This window comes from Acinonyx jubatus, chromosome D4 (assembly GCF_027475565.1).
Source record: "Acinonyx jubatus isolate Ajub_Pintada_27869175 chromosome D4, VMU_Ajub_asm_v1.0, whole genome shotgun sequence".
NCBI classification, from domain to species: Eukaryota; Metazoa; Chordata; class Mammalia; order Carnivora; family Felidae; genus Acinonyx; species Acinonyx jubatus.
In genome coordinates this window covers 55,050,589-55,069,852 of record NC_069391.1, presented here as the reverse complement: position 1 = coordinate 55,069,852, position 19,264 = coordinate 55,050,589, and the positions used below count along the sequence as shown (strand labels likewise).

The 19,264-nt window shown below is 37.5% G+C and overlaps 1 protein-coding gene across 13 annotated transcripts in view; it reads right to left on the bottom strand.

Annotated features, from left to right (window-relative positions):
- The window catches only part of MPDZ (multiple PDZ domain crumbs cell polarity complex component), a 160,382-nt gene that overhangs the window by 81,328 nt on the left and 59,790 nt on the right, over positions 1-19,264 (bottom strand). For 8 of the 13 annotated variants that reach the window (XM_027047126.2, XM_027047131.2, XM_027047128.2 and 5 more), the window contains exons 10-16: positions 19,041-19,129; positions 8,928-9,111; positions 8,076-8,165; positions 6,074-6,183; positions 3,469-3,615; positions 2,453-2,617; positions 1,048-1,233 (exon numbers count right to left, since the gene is read on the bottom strand). In XM_027047126.2, the coding sequence (XP_026902927.1) occupies positions 1,048-1,233; positions 2,453-2,617; positions 3,469-3,615; positions 6,074-6,183; positions 8,076-8,165; positions 8,928-9,111; positions 19,041-19,129 (971 nt within the window). The remainder of the gene's footprint in view (positions 1-1,047; positions 1,234-2,452; positions 2,618-3,468; positions 3,616-6,073; positions 6,184-8,075; positions 8,166-8,927; positions 9,112-19,040; positions 19,130-19,264) is intronic. The other 5 variants (XM_027047127.2, XM_027047129.2, XM_027047134.2 and 2 more) reach the window with 2 other exon arrangements.

The window sequence follows — 19,264 nt, the reverse complement described above, 5'->3', positions numbered from 1 at the left end:
TGAATTGTAATGGATGGGTACTCATTTCAAATGTCTCAAAAAAGAATTTCAAGCACCACTTCTGAGGAATGAGTGGGGCAAAGGCTGTCTCCTTCTTACAGAGTACAGAAGGAGTTCCCCCTGAAGGACGGCATCCTCAAGTACCAAGCTGTTCCTGAGGAGACCTCATCACTGTACAGATCCCTTTAAACTTGTAATTTGAATTTTCGATAAGCTGCCCAATTTTATAACAGGTTTTTGAGGCCAGACATCAGATACAGGATTATTAACAGCGTTTGTTAAGTAGGATGCTACAGCTATGGAGTGTACTGAATGACAGTCAGGCCTGCCTTCTTGAAATGAAGACATCTAGAAAGAGTCCATACAGTAGTATGTGACGATGCAGTGTTCAGATACACAGCAACAAGGCTCTGCAATCAAGCCCCATGAAGAACACAACTCCCATGAGTCCTCAGAGATGGCTCTCAGGTTCAGTATTAATTAATGAGAAGCAACAGCTGTGCTCTCGCACCCGGCATAAGCATTTCCTCAGTTACTCAGCACAGAACACAATGTAGGGTAAGGGTGGAGGCCACACTTGACCAATGTAAGCTAATTCATAAATTTAGTCATTTAGTCAAATGACAGGAATCCATATCCAGTTAGAACTCAGTCATTCACTACAGACAAAAGAAATAAGTATTTAACACTTTCAGTCTTACCACTAAAGTATGAACTATCAATTATGAGCATGGGAATAAGAATAATTTAGACATACTCCCCAAATAACAACAACAACAAAAAAACTATTTCTAGGATATTCCTAAAATGTATTTGTAAGCTCTTCAAATTCTCAAGGCTGAAATCTAGAAGAGCTCAATGAATTCAATGTTAAAAGAACCCTTCATGATAAATGAATACTATATATCATCATTTGGAAAGATTTGCTAGAAACAAGGAAATGTCTTTGAAAACTAAAATATTAACTGATTTTTCTATTATCCACAATATACCTTTAGTATTGTATCATTTTTTTAAAAAACATTGTTAAAAACAGGATATATTTACCTGATAATCTAAGATGCTAAACCCAAGTCCTTTGTTTCCTTTCTCCAGCTCGATATGCTGAACATCAGCCTCCCACATGGCCAAAGGTCCTTGAACCTCCACCGCATTCTGACCCACGTCGGTCATCACCAGTGCAGGATCCTCTGTCTCCGAGGACCCGGTGAACTCGCCCAGATCTACATGCGGCTGCGTAACAGACCGGGCAGCTCTTATTTCAGAGGCACTAGTTTAGCAGACACATACCAACACTACAAGGGAAAGGGAGAGGCCCTGCATCTGTCCAGAATAAAACACCCACAAATAAGGGTAGCAACAGCTTACCATGAAACCTTTGCAAATTAAGGCAGTCATTACTGAAAGTTGTTACAGAGGAAGAAATACCTAACTTGGAACAGGCATTAAAAATGTATGGTTCAAAGATCACCTATAAAAATACACAATGGTTAGTTACATCTCAGCAGCAGGACTGTGGGCGGTTTTCACTTTTTTTCATCAAGTGTCTGAATCACCTCGACAGTCAGAAACAAAATGTAGATCTATTTTGATATTAAAGAAAAGGAATTCGTACGATAAATAACAACAATTGGAAAGGAAACGGCTATACGTAAAAGTTTTGTACTCTCGGCAAACAAAGGTTCTAAAATGTTGTGACTTGTGCATGTGATTATTTCATGAATAAATTAGCACACTACAGTAAGACAAGATGTGAAGTCAGACTGGCCTGGGCTTAAAGACGGGGTCTATGATTTCTTACTGTGTTGCCTTGAGCAATATTCTTAAGCTGGACTTCAGAGTTACCCACTTGATAAAAATTTTGTGGATTAGAGGAGGTAACATTTATAAAGCATTTGGCACAGAAATAGGAATACAGAATGTTAGCTTCTTTCAGTAAAAATATATTAAAGTGAACCTAAATTAATTCAATTTTGTTAATCTGTATGAACATAACAAATTCAGGAAAGGCATGTTTTTGATGATGAAATTCTAGTTGATATGCTACCTTTGCTGTTAATTACTGCATATGCTAGGACCATGGATGCAAATCTGCCTACCTGCTTTATTGTAATAATCCCCTTTATACCACATTAAAATGTATACAGATATGCACGGTGCCAGACTGGTGTCTCTACAATTCAGAATTATGTTCCTTATTTACCCTGTTCTACTCATATGAATATTACATTCTTCAAAGTTTTCAGATTTACTCCACTGTACCGATTCCTGCAGTCTGATGTAAATCAAATCCTAACATCATGTCTCATTATACCTTAAATGAGATTTGACTAGACTGCAGATTATACAAAATTCAAATTCAAATACCAAATGAAAGAAGAAAGGCTTAAAAACATTTTAGACGTCATTTAGGCTTCCCATTATTGATTCCGAGTGGTCTCAGATCTAATACCTTTTCTGCCAGTTCAATATCACATAAGTCCAGGCTATCCAATTCTGACTGGGGGGTGGGCGGTACAGTCCGTCGACAGCACACCATTGTCACTTCAATGGGCAATTCTTTCAAAATATTCACCACATCTTGGTGATTCTCCCCAAGCAAAGTTATACCATTCACCTGTGCAAAAAGAGAAGTTGCTCAAGAGGGAACATTTCATAACATGAATACTCCTTTGAAATCAATCTTTTATTAAATAAATGGGGATTTTACTCCAGTGATTACCATCGTTCTGCTGTGCTCGGAACTACAGTCACCTACATAGTTGACCTAAAACAACTCACATGCAATTTATAGTTGTGTCGGAAGATAATCACTATCTTCCACCCACATTTCATGTGCCAGTGTAGTAGCTGGGAAAGGGAGAAGTAATGATAAAAATACCCAGGGATGAAGGGATAAGGAGGGGATTATTTTACAAAGTGACATTTCATATCATTAAGCAATAAATTACAAGGGAAAACAGTACATACAGCGTGCCAGTATGCTTTTCAAAGCCGGGGGAAAGAATATATTCAAATTTTCTTAGTTATTCCTTAAACATATCTGGAAGACGGCATAGTACCAGATATAACAGTAGTTACTTAATAAAGGGTAATGAGAACTGGCTGGATTGTTCACTGCCCATCTTTACGTTTTTTGTGACTCTGAAACATGTACACGTATTATCTAGTCTAAAAAATGAAAAGATGTTTAACATTTTTAAAAAAGAAAGTGTTTATGGTTCTCTGGACTAAAACAAACCAAAAAATACCCAGCATGGAATTATGTGTGAAGATCAATGTACGTACAGATTTGAAATTTCTACTTTTGGTGGGTTTTTACTCGCATTATTTTTCTCAAGTACCCTTTGGAGGGGAAATTTACAATAAGAACTTACTTATTATGCATACTATTATTACACATTAAGCCCCCCTGCAGCCTTTTCAGAAGTTTACTTAAGGGGATAAAGGAATGGAATAGCTCTTTACTTCCAATAGCTCATCTCCACTGAAAAGCTTCCCACTGTGTCCAACAGGACCTTCTGGTAGAACAGATCGGATAAAGTGATGTCCCACTGTTGCTTCCAGACTTATCCCCAACCCACTGCTCTCACTGAACTTGATCACGTGGGCCACCTGAAAGAAGAAAATCATCATGAATCTAGCATTTTTTTCATTTGTTTTTTTTTTCCCTCATGTATATATTTTATGTTCACCCCAAAACAGTCAACTTTCTCACAAAAGCTTCAAAAATCTTATTGTAGAGCTGCAAAGCTTTGGAGCTTTGCCTCTGAAGGATTATTGATTATCTGTCAGCTCTAGGAACCAACACAAACCCCGAAGGAGGAGCCAGGTGCAAGCACCCAAGACACTCTGCAGTGCCTAGAGATGCTGGTAACAGATGGAGGGTCGTCTAAACTACCACAGATAAAATCAAATGCCTGAGCTCCAACAACAGTATAGAAAAGACACATACCTAGCATTTAAACTATGTCCTAGGGACCGGGCTGACCCATTGCACAGATTATCTCATATGCCTCTCATAAATAATTCCAATGTCTATCCTTGTTTCCCAAATTAGGAAAATGAGGTTCAGAGAGGGTCCTTTTCCCAGAGTCACACAGACAGCTCTAAAAGAATTTTGAATCTGAAGCAGTCTGAACCTGGAGCCCACACTCCTGACCTTATGCTGTGTCAACAACCAACAACGGTCTTTAAAAGTGAATCAAAGCTTGGGGCACCTGAGCGGCTCAGTTAGTTAAGCATCCGACTCCTGATTTCAGCTCAGGTCATATCTCGCAGTTCACGAGTTCGAGCCCCACGTGTGTGGCTCTGCACTGACAGTGCAGAACCTGCTTGGGATTCTCTCTCTCCCTTTCTCTCTGCTCCTCCCCCACTCTCTCTCTCCCTCAAAATAAATAAATAAACTTAAAAAAAAAGTGAACCAAAGCTTAAAATAGGAGAATGAACTTCCTATTTCCCACTATTACACTAAATAATGAAGAATGTTAGGAAATCACCCACTTTCACAACAAATCCAATCATTATAATATTAAAATCAGAAGGTATACCAATGATTATCTACTTCGGTCCCTTTATTGTACAGTTCAAGAAACTAAGGGATAGAGGGGCTGAGATTATTTTTTTTTTTAATTAAAGAGATTTTTTTTTAAATTAAAAAAGATCTCTTTCATATCTTGCTAATGTGTGCAGGGCTATTATCAGAAACTGCATCATCCAATTTTGAAATCTGCTGGATGAAATCCTTCTAACTCCTTAAAACCCAATTTAAATGTCACTTCCTCTGAGCAGCTCTCCAGGTCCCTCTCAGCTAATGTCCATCAATCCTTCTTTCTACTATACCACTCCTCTTATGACTACATTTATTCTGTATAATCACATAGCAAACAACTTAAAGTCAGATCTATGTCTTTGTTCAATGAAGGGCAATAAATAGCTTAGCTCTTGCTTACAGCATGCTTTGCCCTTGACACATAACTGGGAGTGCTACCAGATTACTGGACAATGCGCATGAAAGGCAGCCAAAAGTTCAAGGTCCTGTGAGCAAGTGGTTCCTTAAAAGGTTCCCTTCTCTATTCAATTACCCACGAAGAAGTGCAGTCTGGTTATTTGTCCCAGCCATGTTAATCCCAGCCCAAAGAAGGAATCTCCCAACTTTCTTTTCATGCCAAATTAACCACAGTTAAGCTGGACCTTATTGTATTCTTCCCTGACTTGATTAGAACAGAAGCTGGACTTCTTATTTGTTAACCATCTTGAGTTTAAAAAAAAAAAAAAAAGATCATTGTCACGAAGATTCAATGAAACACTAAGAACATCGCTTAGCACAAAGTGTTCAATAAATGCTAGTTACTATTATATGACATCTGTTCTTTGATCTCTTCTAATCTAGAGTTGTTTGAATATTATAAGCAATAGGAAAAATTCTACTTAACCTAGTATTTTATTTTTCCTTTTGAAAACCGTGAAATTTGCTGGTGTACATCTCAAGACTGATAATTTGGGTCACAATTGTTAAGTCTCTTTTCAGGACAGCAAATCATGATTGCTGTATGAGATATGCAAACTGTTAATAAACATAAAACATTCACTGTGGCATAAGTGGTATGAAAAGAGAATGCAGAATTAAGCCTCTTAAGGAAAATATATATGTAAAGGAATAGTGGGGAAAATCCTCTTACAATATTATATATGGATCATGGTGATTTTTTTTTACCTTTAAGTAAATTCTGTCATTCTATTCTGATCCTTTCTCTAAATCCCAGACTTAAGAATAAAAACAAAAAAACAAAAAAAACAAAAACAAAAAAAAAACATTCCTTTTGTCGAAATATTGGTGAATTACAAGTCCTAAATTTTTCAACCCATTTATCTCAGTTCCTTTGTTGCTATCCAACTTTCTCCTACCTAAATTTTTTAATACAGGAATCAATGCATTTCGGTCTTCAAAAAAAGTCCTGGGCATTTGCTACTTCTCTAGGTCTCTTTATGAAGATCATCTTTATTTTTGTCATGAACTTCCTGCTCAAATACAGTTACAAGTTAGGAAGTTAGGGAGGCTAAGCTAACCTACCACTATTTCATAATTAATTCCCATAATCCTTTGCCACTTCGTCAGCAGGGCAGCTTCCTGTTGTTGTGGGTCTTCTGTTTCTTCCATCTCTGCTGCCAATAATGGATACCCTGAAATAGTCAACACAATGACGTTAGTGACAAACTACAAAAATCTCCATATTTTAACATTCTATATAAGAGACACTGTGATCAGAACCTGTCTGTTGTAGCAAGTCTGACTCTTCACCCAGTATATGTTACCCTTACTTTTTATTAAAAGATAACTGACAAACAATATCCTATTAGTTTCAGGTGTGTATCATAGTGATTTGATATTTTCATACATTATAAAATGACCCCCACAGTATGCCTAGTTATCATCTGTCACCATATAAAGCTATTACAATATTACAGACTGTATCCCCTATGCTGTACAATGCATCCCCATGACTTATTAATTTTATAACCAAAGGTGTACCTTTTAATCCCTGTCTCCTATTTCGTTTGCTCCTGAACCCCTCCTCATCTTGTATCAAACAGTTGTTTCCTGTATCTATGGGTCTATTTAATTTCTTTTGTTTGTTTGTTGTCTAAGGATAAGCACTAGGGTAGATGCATTCGAATCATTTAGAAGCTTTTCCCTAGTTTGTGTAAAAAAGAATTTGGGCCTTCTAATTCTAAGTCTAGAGCCTCTCCCACCCATCCTCCCACACACATATGCACATTTACAAGCAAAGACGTGGTCCCCCACACCCCCACACCCATCCCTACGTACTGTCTCAAGTTTCATGCTCTAAAAGCTTTTTATTCTTTCCTGCTACTCTCGATACTCACTTTAGCCTAAATAATTTCTTCACCTACTTGTATAAAAATGGCAGAGTGCAATTAACACATATGAATCCTACACATCACACTCTCAGGATATTACTGCAAACACAAATATTCATTTAAAATAATAAAAGTAAAGCAAAATTTTCAGCAGAAAACAAAACCTGTTAATAATGGAGTAGATACTTTAAAGAACCACAAAGCTCCAAAGGAACTATTAACAGGAAGACCACTCTTGGACTCTGTTCAGTAGATGTAAGTTACCAAAGCGCCTAAAGCAATCTGACAGCTAAGGAAAGCACATAGCTCCCAGCCTAAAAAGATGGCAATAATATTCTGGCATAATTATATATTAAAACAATGCTGCTCTAAAAAATGTTTAAATGTCTCGATGAAGTCTACGTTTATACTGAAAGAAATCTCAGAAAGGTTTAATAATTTCTCCATACAATTCCTTTCCAAACCAATTCCCCAATATTAAGATTTAGAATTTATGAAAAATTGACAAGGAAAAGCCTCCCAAAATAGAACAGTTTCATTCCTAAGAGCTTATGCTTTAAAAGAAGATTTTCATGTTTCTTTTAAAAATACTTCATAATTTTATTATTGCTTGCTCAATAAGATATGAACATGTCGGCTATACTGAAGTAAGGGGACTGATACAAAACCTTGTACATAACTGACTGATTCCTAAAGCCCTCTGGTTTCAAAAATATGTAAGACAGACTGGGGTGCCTGGGTGGCTCAGTCAGTCAGGCATCTGACTTCAGCTCAGGTCATGATCTCACAGTTCATGGGTTCAAGCCCCGTGTCAGGCTCTGTGCTGACAGCTCAGAGTCTGGAGCCTGCTTCGGATTCTGTGTCTCCCTCTCTCTCTGCCCCTTCCCCGGCTCATGCTATCTTTGTCTCTCTCTCTCTCTCTCTCTCTCTCAAAAATGAAAAAACATTAAACATTTTTTTAATTAAAAAAATATGTAAGAAAGAACATACGACCATAAAATATGCCAGCTATAAATGAACTATTTTAATCTGTTAGAGAAATTAATCCTATCTACAAATAAAGACTTAAAAACATCTCTTTTTCTTTCATGATAGATTTTTTTTAGTAATTTACAATATATCCATAGAGGCTTAATCACATTTGCAAAAATCATGTCTCTAAAAAACAAACAAACAATAAAGAACGTAATAACCTGGCTCCAGGTGTTTACCTTCTTCTTCAATTGGTAATATGCTGGTGTTTCTACTCAAAGATGAAGAATCTTCATCTTTTTCATAATTTTCTTAAAGATAAGAATATTTTAGTAGTTACATCTATGATATAATCAAGCACATGACGTTTTTCAAATCCCACTCTATTTATCTGAACCCCTCAATGAGTGTTTTTTTGTAAGTAAACCTTTCAAAACAACCACCTGTACTTAAAGGGAAGTTCTCCTGTGACCTCCCAATTTCCTAGTACTGCAATGAACAGTATATGGCATAAATACCAGAATGGTCAACAGTTTGAGAAATGAAACAGCATTTCAAACCAAAAGCCTGGCTTCTACTAACAAACTCTAACACCAGTCAGCTACCTGGGGATTTCACTAATTTTCAGAGATATTCATGTACTAACAGCTTATAAAAGACATTTCTAAATGTGTTATTAAAGTAGATTCCTTCAGGGGAAGGCTGGATGTTTAGAAACATGAGGCTTGCATACATACACAGCCCAGGCCGAAAAGGTTCCCCCTAAAGGGAAAGAAAACATGGCAATGACACCCAAAAGTAAGGCAGGGACAGAAGGATAGATGCACGTTTCCGACTCTGAAATGGGGACTGAATAAACAGGAAAGAAAGAAATTTGCTTTAATCAAGAGCCCATTTTATAGTCAACGGACACATCCCTGGTTCTCGTTAGTCCCAACTTCATCAAATTTCCTTTTTACTTGGTTCATAGTGAACAGTTAAGACTAAAGACCATTCTTTAAATAATTTCAGAATTAGAAAAACATCTAAGGGATATAAGGGTCTAACTGAAAACCAGCTGAACCTGGCACTACCTTTGCTTCCGCTGGCATTCCCAGGAGATAAGACCGCGTCCTTCATGACATCCTCCCTTGACACCAGCTCAGCCTCTTGCTTCGTTCCTCTCCTCATTAGTGTCAGGTGCACAGTTGGTCCTGTGTGTCGCAACACCTCTACTGCTTGTTGATTGGTAAAACCCTGAAGGTTTGTGCCATCTACCTGTGATAAGAGCAACATATGTTAAAAAATAAATGAATATTTGTATTACCCATTCACGTAATGCATGTTTACTGCTTGTTAGTGGGAAAAGAATGGGGCTGAGTGCTCCCCTAATTGCAGAATGAACGAACACCTGTTTGGGGACTAGTAATAACTTAGAGCACTAGAATTACCCAGAAGAGTTTTGCTTTGCGTATTAGAGATTATGGTGTCTCGCTTCTAGATATTAGGAACCAACAGTTCCAGGGTGGGAATACTCTTTTATATTCCTCAGGTGATCCTGATACACAGTCAAGCTTGGAAACCAGTACTCTGCAGGATATAAAGTGTAGAAGACAGTGACAAAAGTAGTCCCTGACAGCACTGATGTATTCCAAAATCACACTTAACCTAGCTTTAAAAAAAGACGACAAAACTACCTTCCTTTTAATTTCTTTGCCTCTTCAAAAAATACATGGGGTTTTCCCTTAATCTAGTTCACAAAGGATGAAACATTTGAAGATGCCCCTGTGATCTTTCCAAACTGAAGATATGATCACATCGTCCCAACCCTGCCTTTGGTAGAATATTCCTTAGGTCAATTTTCCATACTGTGAACACAACTTAGAAACACCTATGTCAAGTGTCCCCAGCTGCACCACCAATCTCATGTGGCACGGGACTGCCCACCCCTGTGCCCTCCAGCCCCCATACACGCATTTCCACTCCCACCCTGCAATGCCCCCCTTAGCCAGAAGACCTCTGCAGGTTCTGCTCCCCGAGTCTAGACTCTCTGGGCTCCCTCCAGCCCATGTTCTTTTTCATCTGTCCACCCAGAAAACACCTGTACTTGCTTCAGATGTCCGTGCAATAGTTACGTTTAGAACTGAGCTATCATAAGGTCTCTGACTAACTCAAAGCCCCCTTTACCATTTCTCCCTCCCAGCATTAACCAGAATATTTTTAAAATTTTTTTAATGTTTACTGATTTATAAGAGAGAGAGAGGGAGGGAGAGAAAGAGACAGAGTGCGAGCAGGGGAGGGGCAGAGAGAGAGAGAGGGAGACACAGAATCTGAAGCAGGTTCCAGGCTCTGAGCTGTCAGCACAGAGCCCAAGGTGGGGCTCAAACTCAGGAACGGCAAGGTCATGACCTGAGCTGAAGTCGGACACCTAACCGAATGAGCCACCCAGGAGCCCCTACCAGAACTTTAATTTTACAGTTTCTGTCATTATTAGGTTTGTGACTGCATACTCCAATAGGACGGGCTCTGATGTCACCAAAACATACCGCTGTCTATACAGCAGATATTCATCCCAAATGGGAATATAGAGTCATTGGTCCATTTGTCAAGGATTTATTTGTAAAGCAAATTACCTTTTGAATAAATAAGTGGTTTATAGCACCTTATTTTTTAAAATTTCATTGAAAATTATAAAATTTCAAAACTACATTGAAAACAGTTTGGAAAAGTGTAACATATTTGATATTGAAACTCAAAGTCATTGATATTTCTTTTGCATTGTAAAATGGGTATAAAATGGCTGTGTAAGTGTCATGCTTTTCTAAGCACAGTGCTGGCCACATTAGGCACTGAAATGAATGAGAATTACAAGAGCTAGATCATGATCTCTAAGATATAATACCTTACTTCAGAGGTTTCTGAAAGAATATAAAAGGACTTTTAATTAAACATATTTTAAAATTCCATTTGTTTTATGTACACATATAACATATATACTAATTATATATGAAACTATATAATACCATATATATACATATATGTGTATATATATACAGACAGAGAGAAAGAGAAAATATATATCACATATGAATACATAAAGGGGGGAAGAAGAGGGAGAATGCAGTGTTTAATTGGGAGATACTCAAAAATCTAGAGACTTCTGATATAGATTTTTCTAAATTTATCTAGATAACAATTCTTACCCTTTGCAAGTTACTTAAAGTTGACATAATACTTTTGAGTTTTGGTGTCTACCTCTCTTCTCTTTCCTCCTACCTTCACCCTGTTGATTCCCTTTTGGAATAACTAATAAAAATATAACAACAGAGAAAACACTGCAACACAACTGGAAACCATGGAAAAATAAAAGTCCCTATGCCAGTAACTTGGAGGAAACTTCTACTAGGAGTGGCCTGGACATGACCAGATCCAAAGCAGGCCAGTTGAGTCTATGTGAAAGAATAGTTTGTTTGGTCTTTGAGAAGAAACTCCAGTAAAATCCAACAACAGTCTCTTATTAAAATGAGGTAGTCAGATGGTACCTGTGGATCTTAACCAGTGATTCCACAAAATTACACCAAGTGCTAAAGGCTGCACACCATGCTGGGAGCATGCAGCAGCATGGAATTACACATATGCAATGACATCACACCCTACACACATGCACCCACACAACCCCAACCAACTCCTGGCTCCGCAACAGACACAGAAAACAATCTCTCAGTACACAGGGGCAAAATTCCCCACTGTGATACCCCAGCACTGGTTTCATCTTTATTAATCTACAAGTGAAACTTAAATAAATTTAAATGTTCCCCTTCCTTCTTGCTCTGTCAATTCCTGAATCATCTGGACAAAACCAACACAATTTTTGGCAGAATCCATCTCAAATCCCATTAGTACAAGCACAATTCCTACTAAGAACGATGATAGGTCACAGGATATGGAGGAAGATACCATGTCCAAAAGAAGGTGCTTGCACTGAGGCATCATTACAAACATCTTCCAATGAAATTGTTACTGTAGTGAACAGGAAAAAAGATGTTTTCTGAAACTTCCCTCAAAAGGATTCATATTTCACTGCATTCAAGGAAACATGGATTTAGTTATAAAGGAAAAAAAAAAATATCTACCAGAAAAGAAAAGGAAAGTTGTTACAATGAGGGCGGTCAACAGGATTTTAAATACTACAAAAACATCCAGGTAATGGAAGGCAGGAGCATACAATGTTCCCCTATTTCGGAAGAATAAGCAAAAAAATTATCAGAAAAGACTAAAGACATATATAGGCTGATCTAAAAATCAATATAAATGAAAAGAATTACAAGGAAAAGAGAATAAATGAGGAAAAAAATAAGCAAAGAAATGATTAGGAGGTTAGGAAAATTTACCTTAGTCTACAAATAAAAGAGGTACATGAAAAACCAGAAAACAAATTTAAAAAACAAAACCAAACAAAATTCTAACACTTAGACATATCCTGGTAAAATTCTTGGATTCCAAAGGTCAAAAGAAAAAAGAATCTGCCAGCATTTAGGCAACAGAGTGAGCAGGTTATCCAGAGAATTTGTGGTAAAGAAATTACAAATCAAGAGTTTAGTGTGATATACGTAAAAATGGAAATCATGGTTGAGATGCTAAGATGATTTATATCCTGTACCACAACGAGCTATGAGCGGGCCCATCAGGCAGAAATTTAAACCAAGTAGTAAGGATGAAAATGTACACACAGTTACGGCATAGAAGAGGTGGGTTGTTACAGGTCAGGAAAAATTAAAGAGGTTTGTTTTTTTGTTTTGTTTGTTTGTTTGTTTGTTTAAGACAGAAGATGACTGTAAGTCCCCAAGCCACCCACTTAGATGTTTCACCCTTGGCCTCAAGTCAGAAGAGATCAGTCACCAGTAGTAGGGAAGGATGCAGTGGATTATGTCTAACTTCATCGGGAGGACAAGGGAGAGGCTGTTTAGTCGCTTTGACAGGGGAGCAAGAGAAAAATGGCTATTATGTTGATAAATGTCTGACTTTGGGCATAGACCTGAGGGAGGCCACACACGTGAGAAAGTCAGGCTCAAACCATTTTGAAACCTACCCAAGAGTGCCCCTAGGGAATGATGGTACCCCAAAGACAATCTATGGAGTAGACTGCTGAGAAACCAGAGGCCAAAGGTAAGAAAAGTCAGATGAAAACTCCATCATCCGTCTTGGCAAGTTAAATCAAACATCTTCAGGAACCCATCTAGGACCTCCTAAGAATCCAAGAAGGAACTCTTAAGAAGCAGTTTTAAGCATCTGCCAGGCTCACTCAGCACAAAACCATCTTACAGCAGAAGAGTCAAGGACAGTGTATCTGATTATCCTCCCTACACTTCCTTCTCTCACCTTTTATGGTGGTAGGGGCAGAACCTGCCATAAGAAGGTGAGGGAAAAAAAGAATAGCTAGGTAGGGAAAGATAAACTGGAGCATACACTCTCTATCCCCAGGTAAGCCATCACTTCAGAGCAAGCTTCTGCTACACCAGGGCTGTAGTTTAAAATTCAATTACTACTTAGGAGGAGAAATTTTCTATCTTTTCTTTTCTTTCTTTCTTTTTTTTTTGGGGGGGGTGGGTTTTTGTTGTTGTTTGGTTTGTTTCTGTTTTTTGTTTAGAGAGAGAGAACAAGTAGGGGAGAGGGGCAGAGGGGGAGAGAGAGAGAGAGAGAGAGAGAGAGAGAGAGAGGGAGAGAGAACCTTAAGCAGGCTCCACGCTCAGTGCCAAGCCTAACATGGGGCTCAGTCCCATGACCCTGGGATCATGACTTGAGCCAAAATCAAGAGTTGGACACTCAACCGAATGAGTCACCCAGGAGCCCGAAGAAATTTTCAGTCACTAAACTGGGACTGTGTTTAGTGATTCTAATTGGCCATAGGGCATTTTATTCTCTGAGAATGAGGTAAGCCATGATACTTGTATAAGATTTCTTCCAGAGGGAAAGGGAAAATCCTTCCCTATTAAAAATTAAAAAGGAATGTTGCAAAATCTTTAAAGTTGTTTAAGATTACCTCCCCTAAGTTTCTCTTATGGAATGTTTTTGTTATTCCCAGCCAAACTATCCAAGGCAGCAGAAGAGATTCTCAGACAGAAAAGGTTTGGCAAGCCTACCAATACATTCTCTTTCCATAAAATTTACTCAAAACACTCTAGCTGATTGAGAGATTAATCAGATTTAAAATTTAAAGAAAGAAAACAGTGGCATACAAGATCCAGTGCTGAGGAACAAGTAAAATTCAAATCTAACAGTATTAGAGAAAAATCAGATGCTTCAAGTCAGCCTGTAAAAGACATAAAAAGTGGTATGTAATGCCAGGTGTTTATAACAGCAGAAAACTGTAAAAAACATTAACCATCCATGAATATGTACCACTTAAATATATTACAATAGAACTACATGTGATGAGATGACTATACCTTCCAAGTATGTTTTTAAGTAAAATAAAAAATAAAAAGGTAAAAAAAAAAAAAAGGTAAAAAAGGGCCTCTGGGTGGCTAACTCGGTTAAGTGTCCAACTTCAGCTCAGGTCATGATCTTGTGGTCCGGGAGTTTGAGCCCCACTTCCGGCTCTGTGCTGACAGCTCAGAGCCTGGAGCCTGCCTCAGATTCTAGGTCTCCCTCTCTCTTTGCCCCTCTTTCTCTCAAAAACAAATAAACATTAATTTAAAAAAAAAAGTAAAGCAAATATAATATGATCCTATTTAAATATATGTGGAATTTTTCTGAAATACTAATAGTGGTTTCTATGAGGTTCTTCAACCATGTTCCAATGTTATGATCTTTAAACCTCAAAGACAAATATTAATCTAAAAACAAATGAACATGTTACTTACCACCAGGATAGTGAAGAGAATAAGAAAAAAATCATAAAAATCTCAACTTCGAGGCTCACTTAGGTTGCAACTTTTCATCTATAATAGGTTTTTATTGCTCAACTCTTTCAAAGCTCAATTTCATTTTTAAAAATCAAATGCACATTATTTTGTCAATAGCAATAAAGTTCAAGTATGGTAAAAACAAAAACAAACCAAAACCTGCATTCTTCCTTTACTTTCAAAATTTGATGACCTCAATTTAAAACCATATCCCCTTTTACCCAAATGTTAGATAGAGATGGTACCAGTACAAAAGAAATTGCTGTAATGGAATAATCATGGAACTAGATTTCAGTCCCAATTTCTCAGTATCTTCATCTGTTATATGGGAATAAGGGTACGATTTCCCGCAAATTACAGTGCCCGAGCACCTTACACTGGGAAGGAACCCAGAAGCTGGTATTGTTAACAGACGGAAGAAGTGATTCACCAACATGAAAATCTCAGGCCTTCCCGAGAGCAGTTTCTGTTCAATATCATTACACTCATCACACACATGAGATGAGGTCACCAGAGCCCAAAATAGGGCCCCGGGTGGCCGTGGTCTGTCATTATCACAGGCAGAGTGAAGACGTGGCTTCAGACCCAATGGTACCACAGGGCACCAGAACTACACGCAACAGCAACAGAACTGCCTATGTGCTCCCTCGAGGAGAGCTCCAGTAACCTCACAATGCACAGGGCAGACACGACAATCAGCAGGAACAGTTACAGGAGAGAATCACTAGTTGAAACAACTTGAAAACCCCAATCAATCATAATTCCACATCGCTTTTAGCAAAGACCTCTATATATCAATCTAAAAAGAATGAGATGCCTGGGTGACAGAGTCAGTTAAGTGGCTGATTCTTGATTTCAGCTCAGGTCATGATCTCACATTCATGAGATTAAAACCCCACATTGCATTCCATGCTGGGCAGGGAGCCTGCTTAAGATCCATCCATTCATTCATTCATTCATTCATTCATTCTCTCTCTCTCTCTCTCTCCCCCCCCGCCCCACCCCTACTTGCACTCCCTCTCTCTCTAAAAATAATTTAAAATTTAATTAATTAATTAATTAAATGGAATGAGTATATGATCTCATCAGATGACAAGTTTGGTCAACTTTTTAAAATACAATAGAATCCCTTGATCAAATAATTCTTGTACGGAATACCAATATACCAGAATAAAATGGAGTCAACTGCTCTATTCCCTACCCTGTAATAGTCACAGTGAAACCCTAGGGGTCAACAGATCACAATGTGTGAAACAGGAATCTTATAGCAAAATTGGTTTAATGTTATAAAATACTTCCTCACAATAGTAAGAAACAATTTCTCAATTTTCTCACCACCTCAACAACTACAAAACAAAAACAGAGTATAGCACAGCTTCAAACAGCTGTTGCCAAAACAGAAACTGAAAAGCAAAGACTGCAGTTGTGAAAACGCAACCAGGGTGAAGAATGCCACCACCAACATCTCAACAGTCCACAAGATGGCGACATTCACAAAAATTCATGCATGAGCAAAAGCACTGCAGGAAGTTTCTTTAGAGCCTGAGATGCTTGCAACTTTGAAGAGCAGATTGCTAAAAATTAAAACTCAGAACACTGATGACAGTGAAGACAAGTGATTTTATTGAAAGCAAGAAAACAGAGGAAGGGTGCTTCTACTTTCTCCTCAACAATGCCCTTTATTACTGACCTTATGTGAGCAAAACCGTATATGAATTTCCACTTTTATAAGAATGAAAATGACAACAAGTTTGGAGGGAAGCTATTGTGAGACTCTTTAAAATGTGCAATCATTTCAGGTTTTCAGGAAGTATCTGCCTAATTAATAAAATGGTACTTCTATGTCTAGTGTATATTAATTATGTTAATTAAATTACAGGTATATTAATTACTCATTTGGTCTTCCTAAAAATTACACACAGGAAGTTTCCTTATCCCAATTTTGTAGGTGAAAGAAGCTTACTAAACAGTTATCATGGGATCCAGCAACTCCACTCCTAATTATATACCCAAGATAAATGAAAACATACATCCATACAAAAACTTGTACATGAATGTTCATGGCGGCATTGTCCGTAACCGCCAAAAAGCAGAAATGACCCAAATGTCCATCAACTGGTAAACAGGTAAATAAAAGGTGGTATATCCCTACAATGAAATATTATTCAGCTATAAAAACAAATGAAGAATTGATACATGCTATAACATGGATGAACCATGAAAACATGCTAGGCGGAATAAACCAATCACAAAGGATCACATGTTGGGGCGCCTGAGTGGCTCAGTTGGTTAAGTGTCTAGCTTCGGCTCAGGTCACAACCTCACAGTTTGTGAGTTCGAGCCCCGTGTCGGGCTCTGTGCTGACAGCTCAGAGCCTGGAGCCTGCTTCGGATTCTGTGTCTCCCTCTCTCTCTGTGGCCCCCTTGCTTGCGCTCTCTTTCTCTCTCTCAAAAATAAAGAAACATTTAAAAAAAAAGAAACACAAAGGACCACATATTGTATAATTCCAACTCTCACAGGCTCTCTCTCTCAAAAGTAACTGAACATTTTAAAAACAGCTTTCTAATGGATTAAAATACGTATCTTAGGGGGGAAAAAAGACTACATTAGCTATGTTTTCAATTTTTAATTCAGTATTGGATATGGTTTTTGGGGTCTATGTCTATGCACTCTCTCTCTCTTTTCCTCCAAAATAAAAAAAAAGTAGTTAATTTTCATTTTGTGTTAAAAAGAAAATACAGTGGTTAAAACTGATGCATAGGATACAGCCAACCAACCTAAGTGGCAAGCACAACTGCATCTTCAGAGTAGGTTTCAAGAAGTGAACAGGTGTGCTTAGTTTGAAGCCCAAGAAGAAGTTGTAATGTAGAAGCAAAGGCACAGAGATAAGGGCACCTCTTTTTTTTTTAATTGTGGTAGAAAACACAAAACAAAACAATTTAGCATCTTAATCATTTTCACATGCACAGTTCAGTAGTGTTAAGTTTATTCACAGTGTCATACAATAGATCTCCAGAATGTTTTCACTTTGCAAAACTGAAACTCTGTACCCATTAAACAACAGCTCCCCAATTGGCCCTCTATTCAAAATCTTGCAATGACCATTCTATTTCTGAGTGTGACTATTTTAGGTACCTCATATAAGTGGAAACACACAGTACTTGTCTTTTGGTGACTGACTTATTTCACTTAGAATAATGTCCTTAAGGTTCAATCGTGTTGCAGGATGTGACAGAATTTCCTTCTTTATAAGACTAAATAATATTCCACTGTATTTATATAACACATTTTGTTTATCTGTTCATCCATTGACAGGTATTTGGGTTACTTTCTCTCTTAGCTATCATGAATAATGCTGCTATGAACAGGAATCTTAACATTCTTCTTTCTTAACATATTAACATCCCAAGGGAACAACAGGGACTTATATATAAACAGATACATTTTAAGATAAATCAGTATACTCCAAAATGTCTTCCAAAGTATGTTTGAGGAAAGAAAGAGTCTATGATTACAATAGCTTAGGAAAACCCAAAGTAAAACAGCTGCATTTTCTCTATTGCAGAAATTCTCAGAGTCTTAGATTTTTTCACTGTGCTTTATGAATCCCTAAGAGACCCTATCACATGCAGTTTTTCCTAAACTTACCTGACCAGGAAGCCCCTGATATAGGGTCTCTTGGACTTATGTTCTGAGGAGTACTTAGGGTAGCCCAGTTTGTGCAGAACACTGAACTGAAAGTTGTATTCTTTTGTGCACAGCCTTGAATAGCCATAGGCTCAAAACACACTGAGGTTACGACAATATCCATATGATGGGCTTGATCTGATTAAGGGGATTAGATCTATTTCTTTTATTCTTATATATTCCTAAAGTTAAAAGAGTCCTGGACATGGAGCCAACAACAACACCATCATTCTGTTGATATTAAAAAAAAAAAAAAAAAAAAAAAAGCACTCATCCCAAAATTCAGATTCAACTACACTAAAGATTATGATGTCTGGTCTTTACCTTTAACGTGTCAACAACTAAAGTGTGATATTACTGTAACAAGTTCATTACAACTAGGAATCAGATATATCAGAAATTATTCTAATATTTAGATTTGAGATCAGTGAAGCTTCTATCCAATGCTCTTACTTTCACAAAATAACAAAACGGGTAATTGTAATGATAGCCTCAAATTACCAAAAAGCTTAAATTAGTATGGAGCTAACAGTAGTTCCCAAAACTGAGTAAACTATGAGAATGCACTTCTCAACCATGAAAATTAACAAAGCTCTTATTAAATGTGTTACTTACTGCTATAATTTGGTCTCCAATTTGGATTCTTCCATCATGTTCAACAGCACTGCTCTTTGTAATGCTCTTTACAAAGATTCCTGAAGGCTCTAAGATTAGAAATAGGGTTTTTAGATTTTATTTTTTACTATTTACAAAGCACACTCAAAAACTATACATCCTTCATTCTCCAAATATAAAGTCCTAATTATGAATAATTATAAATCAACAAGCCACACAAGCAA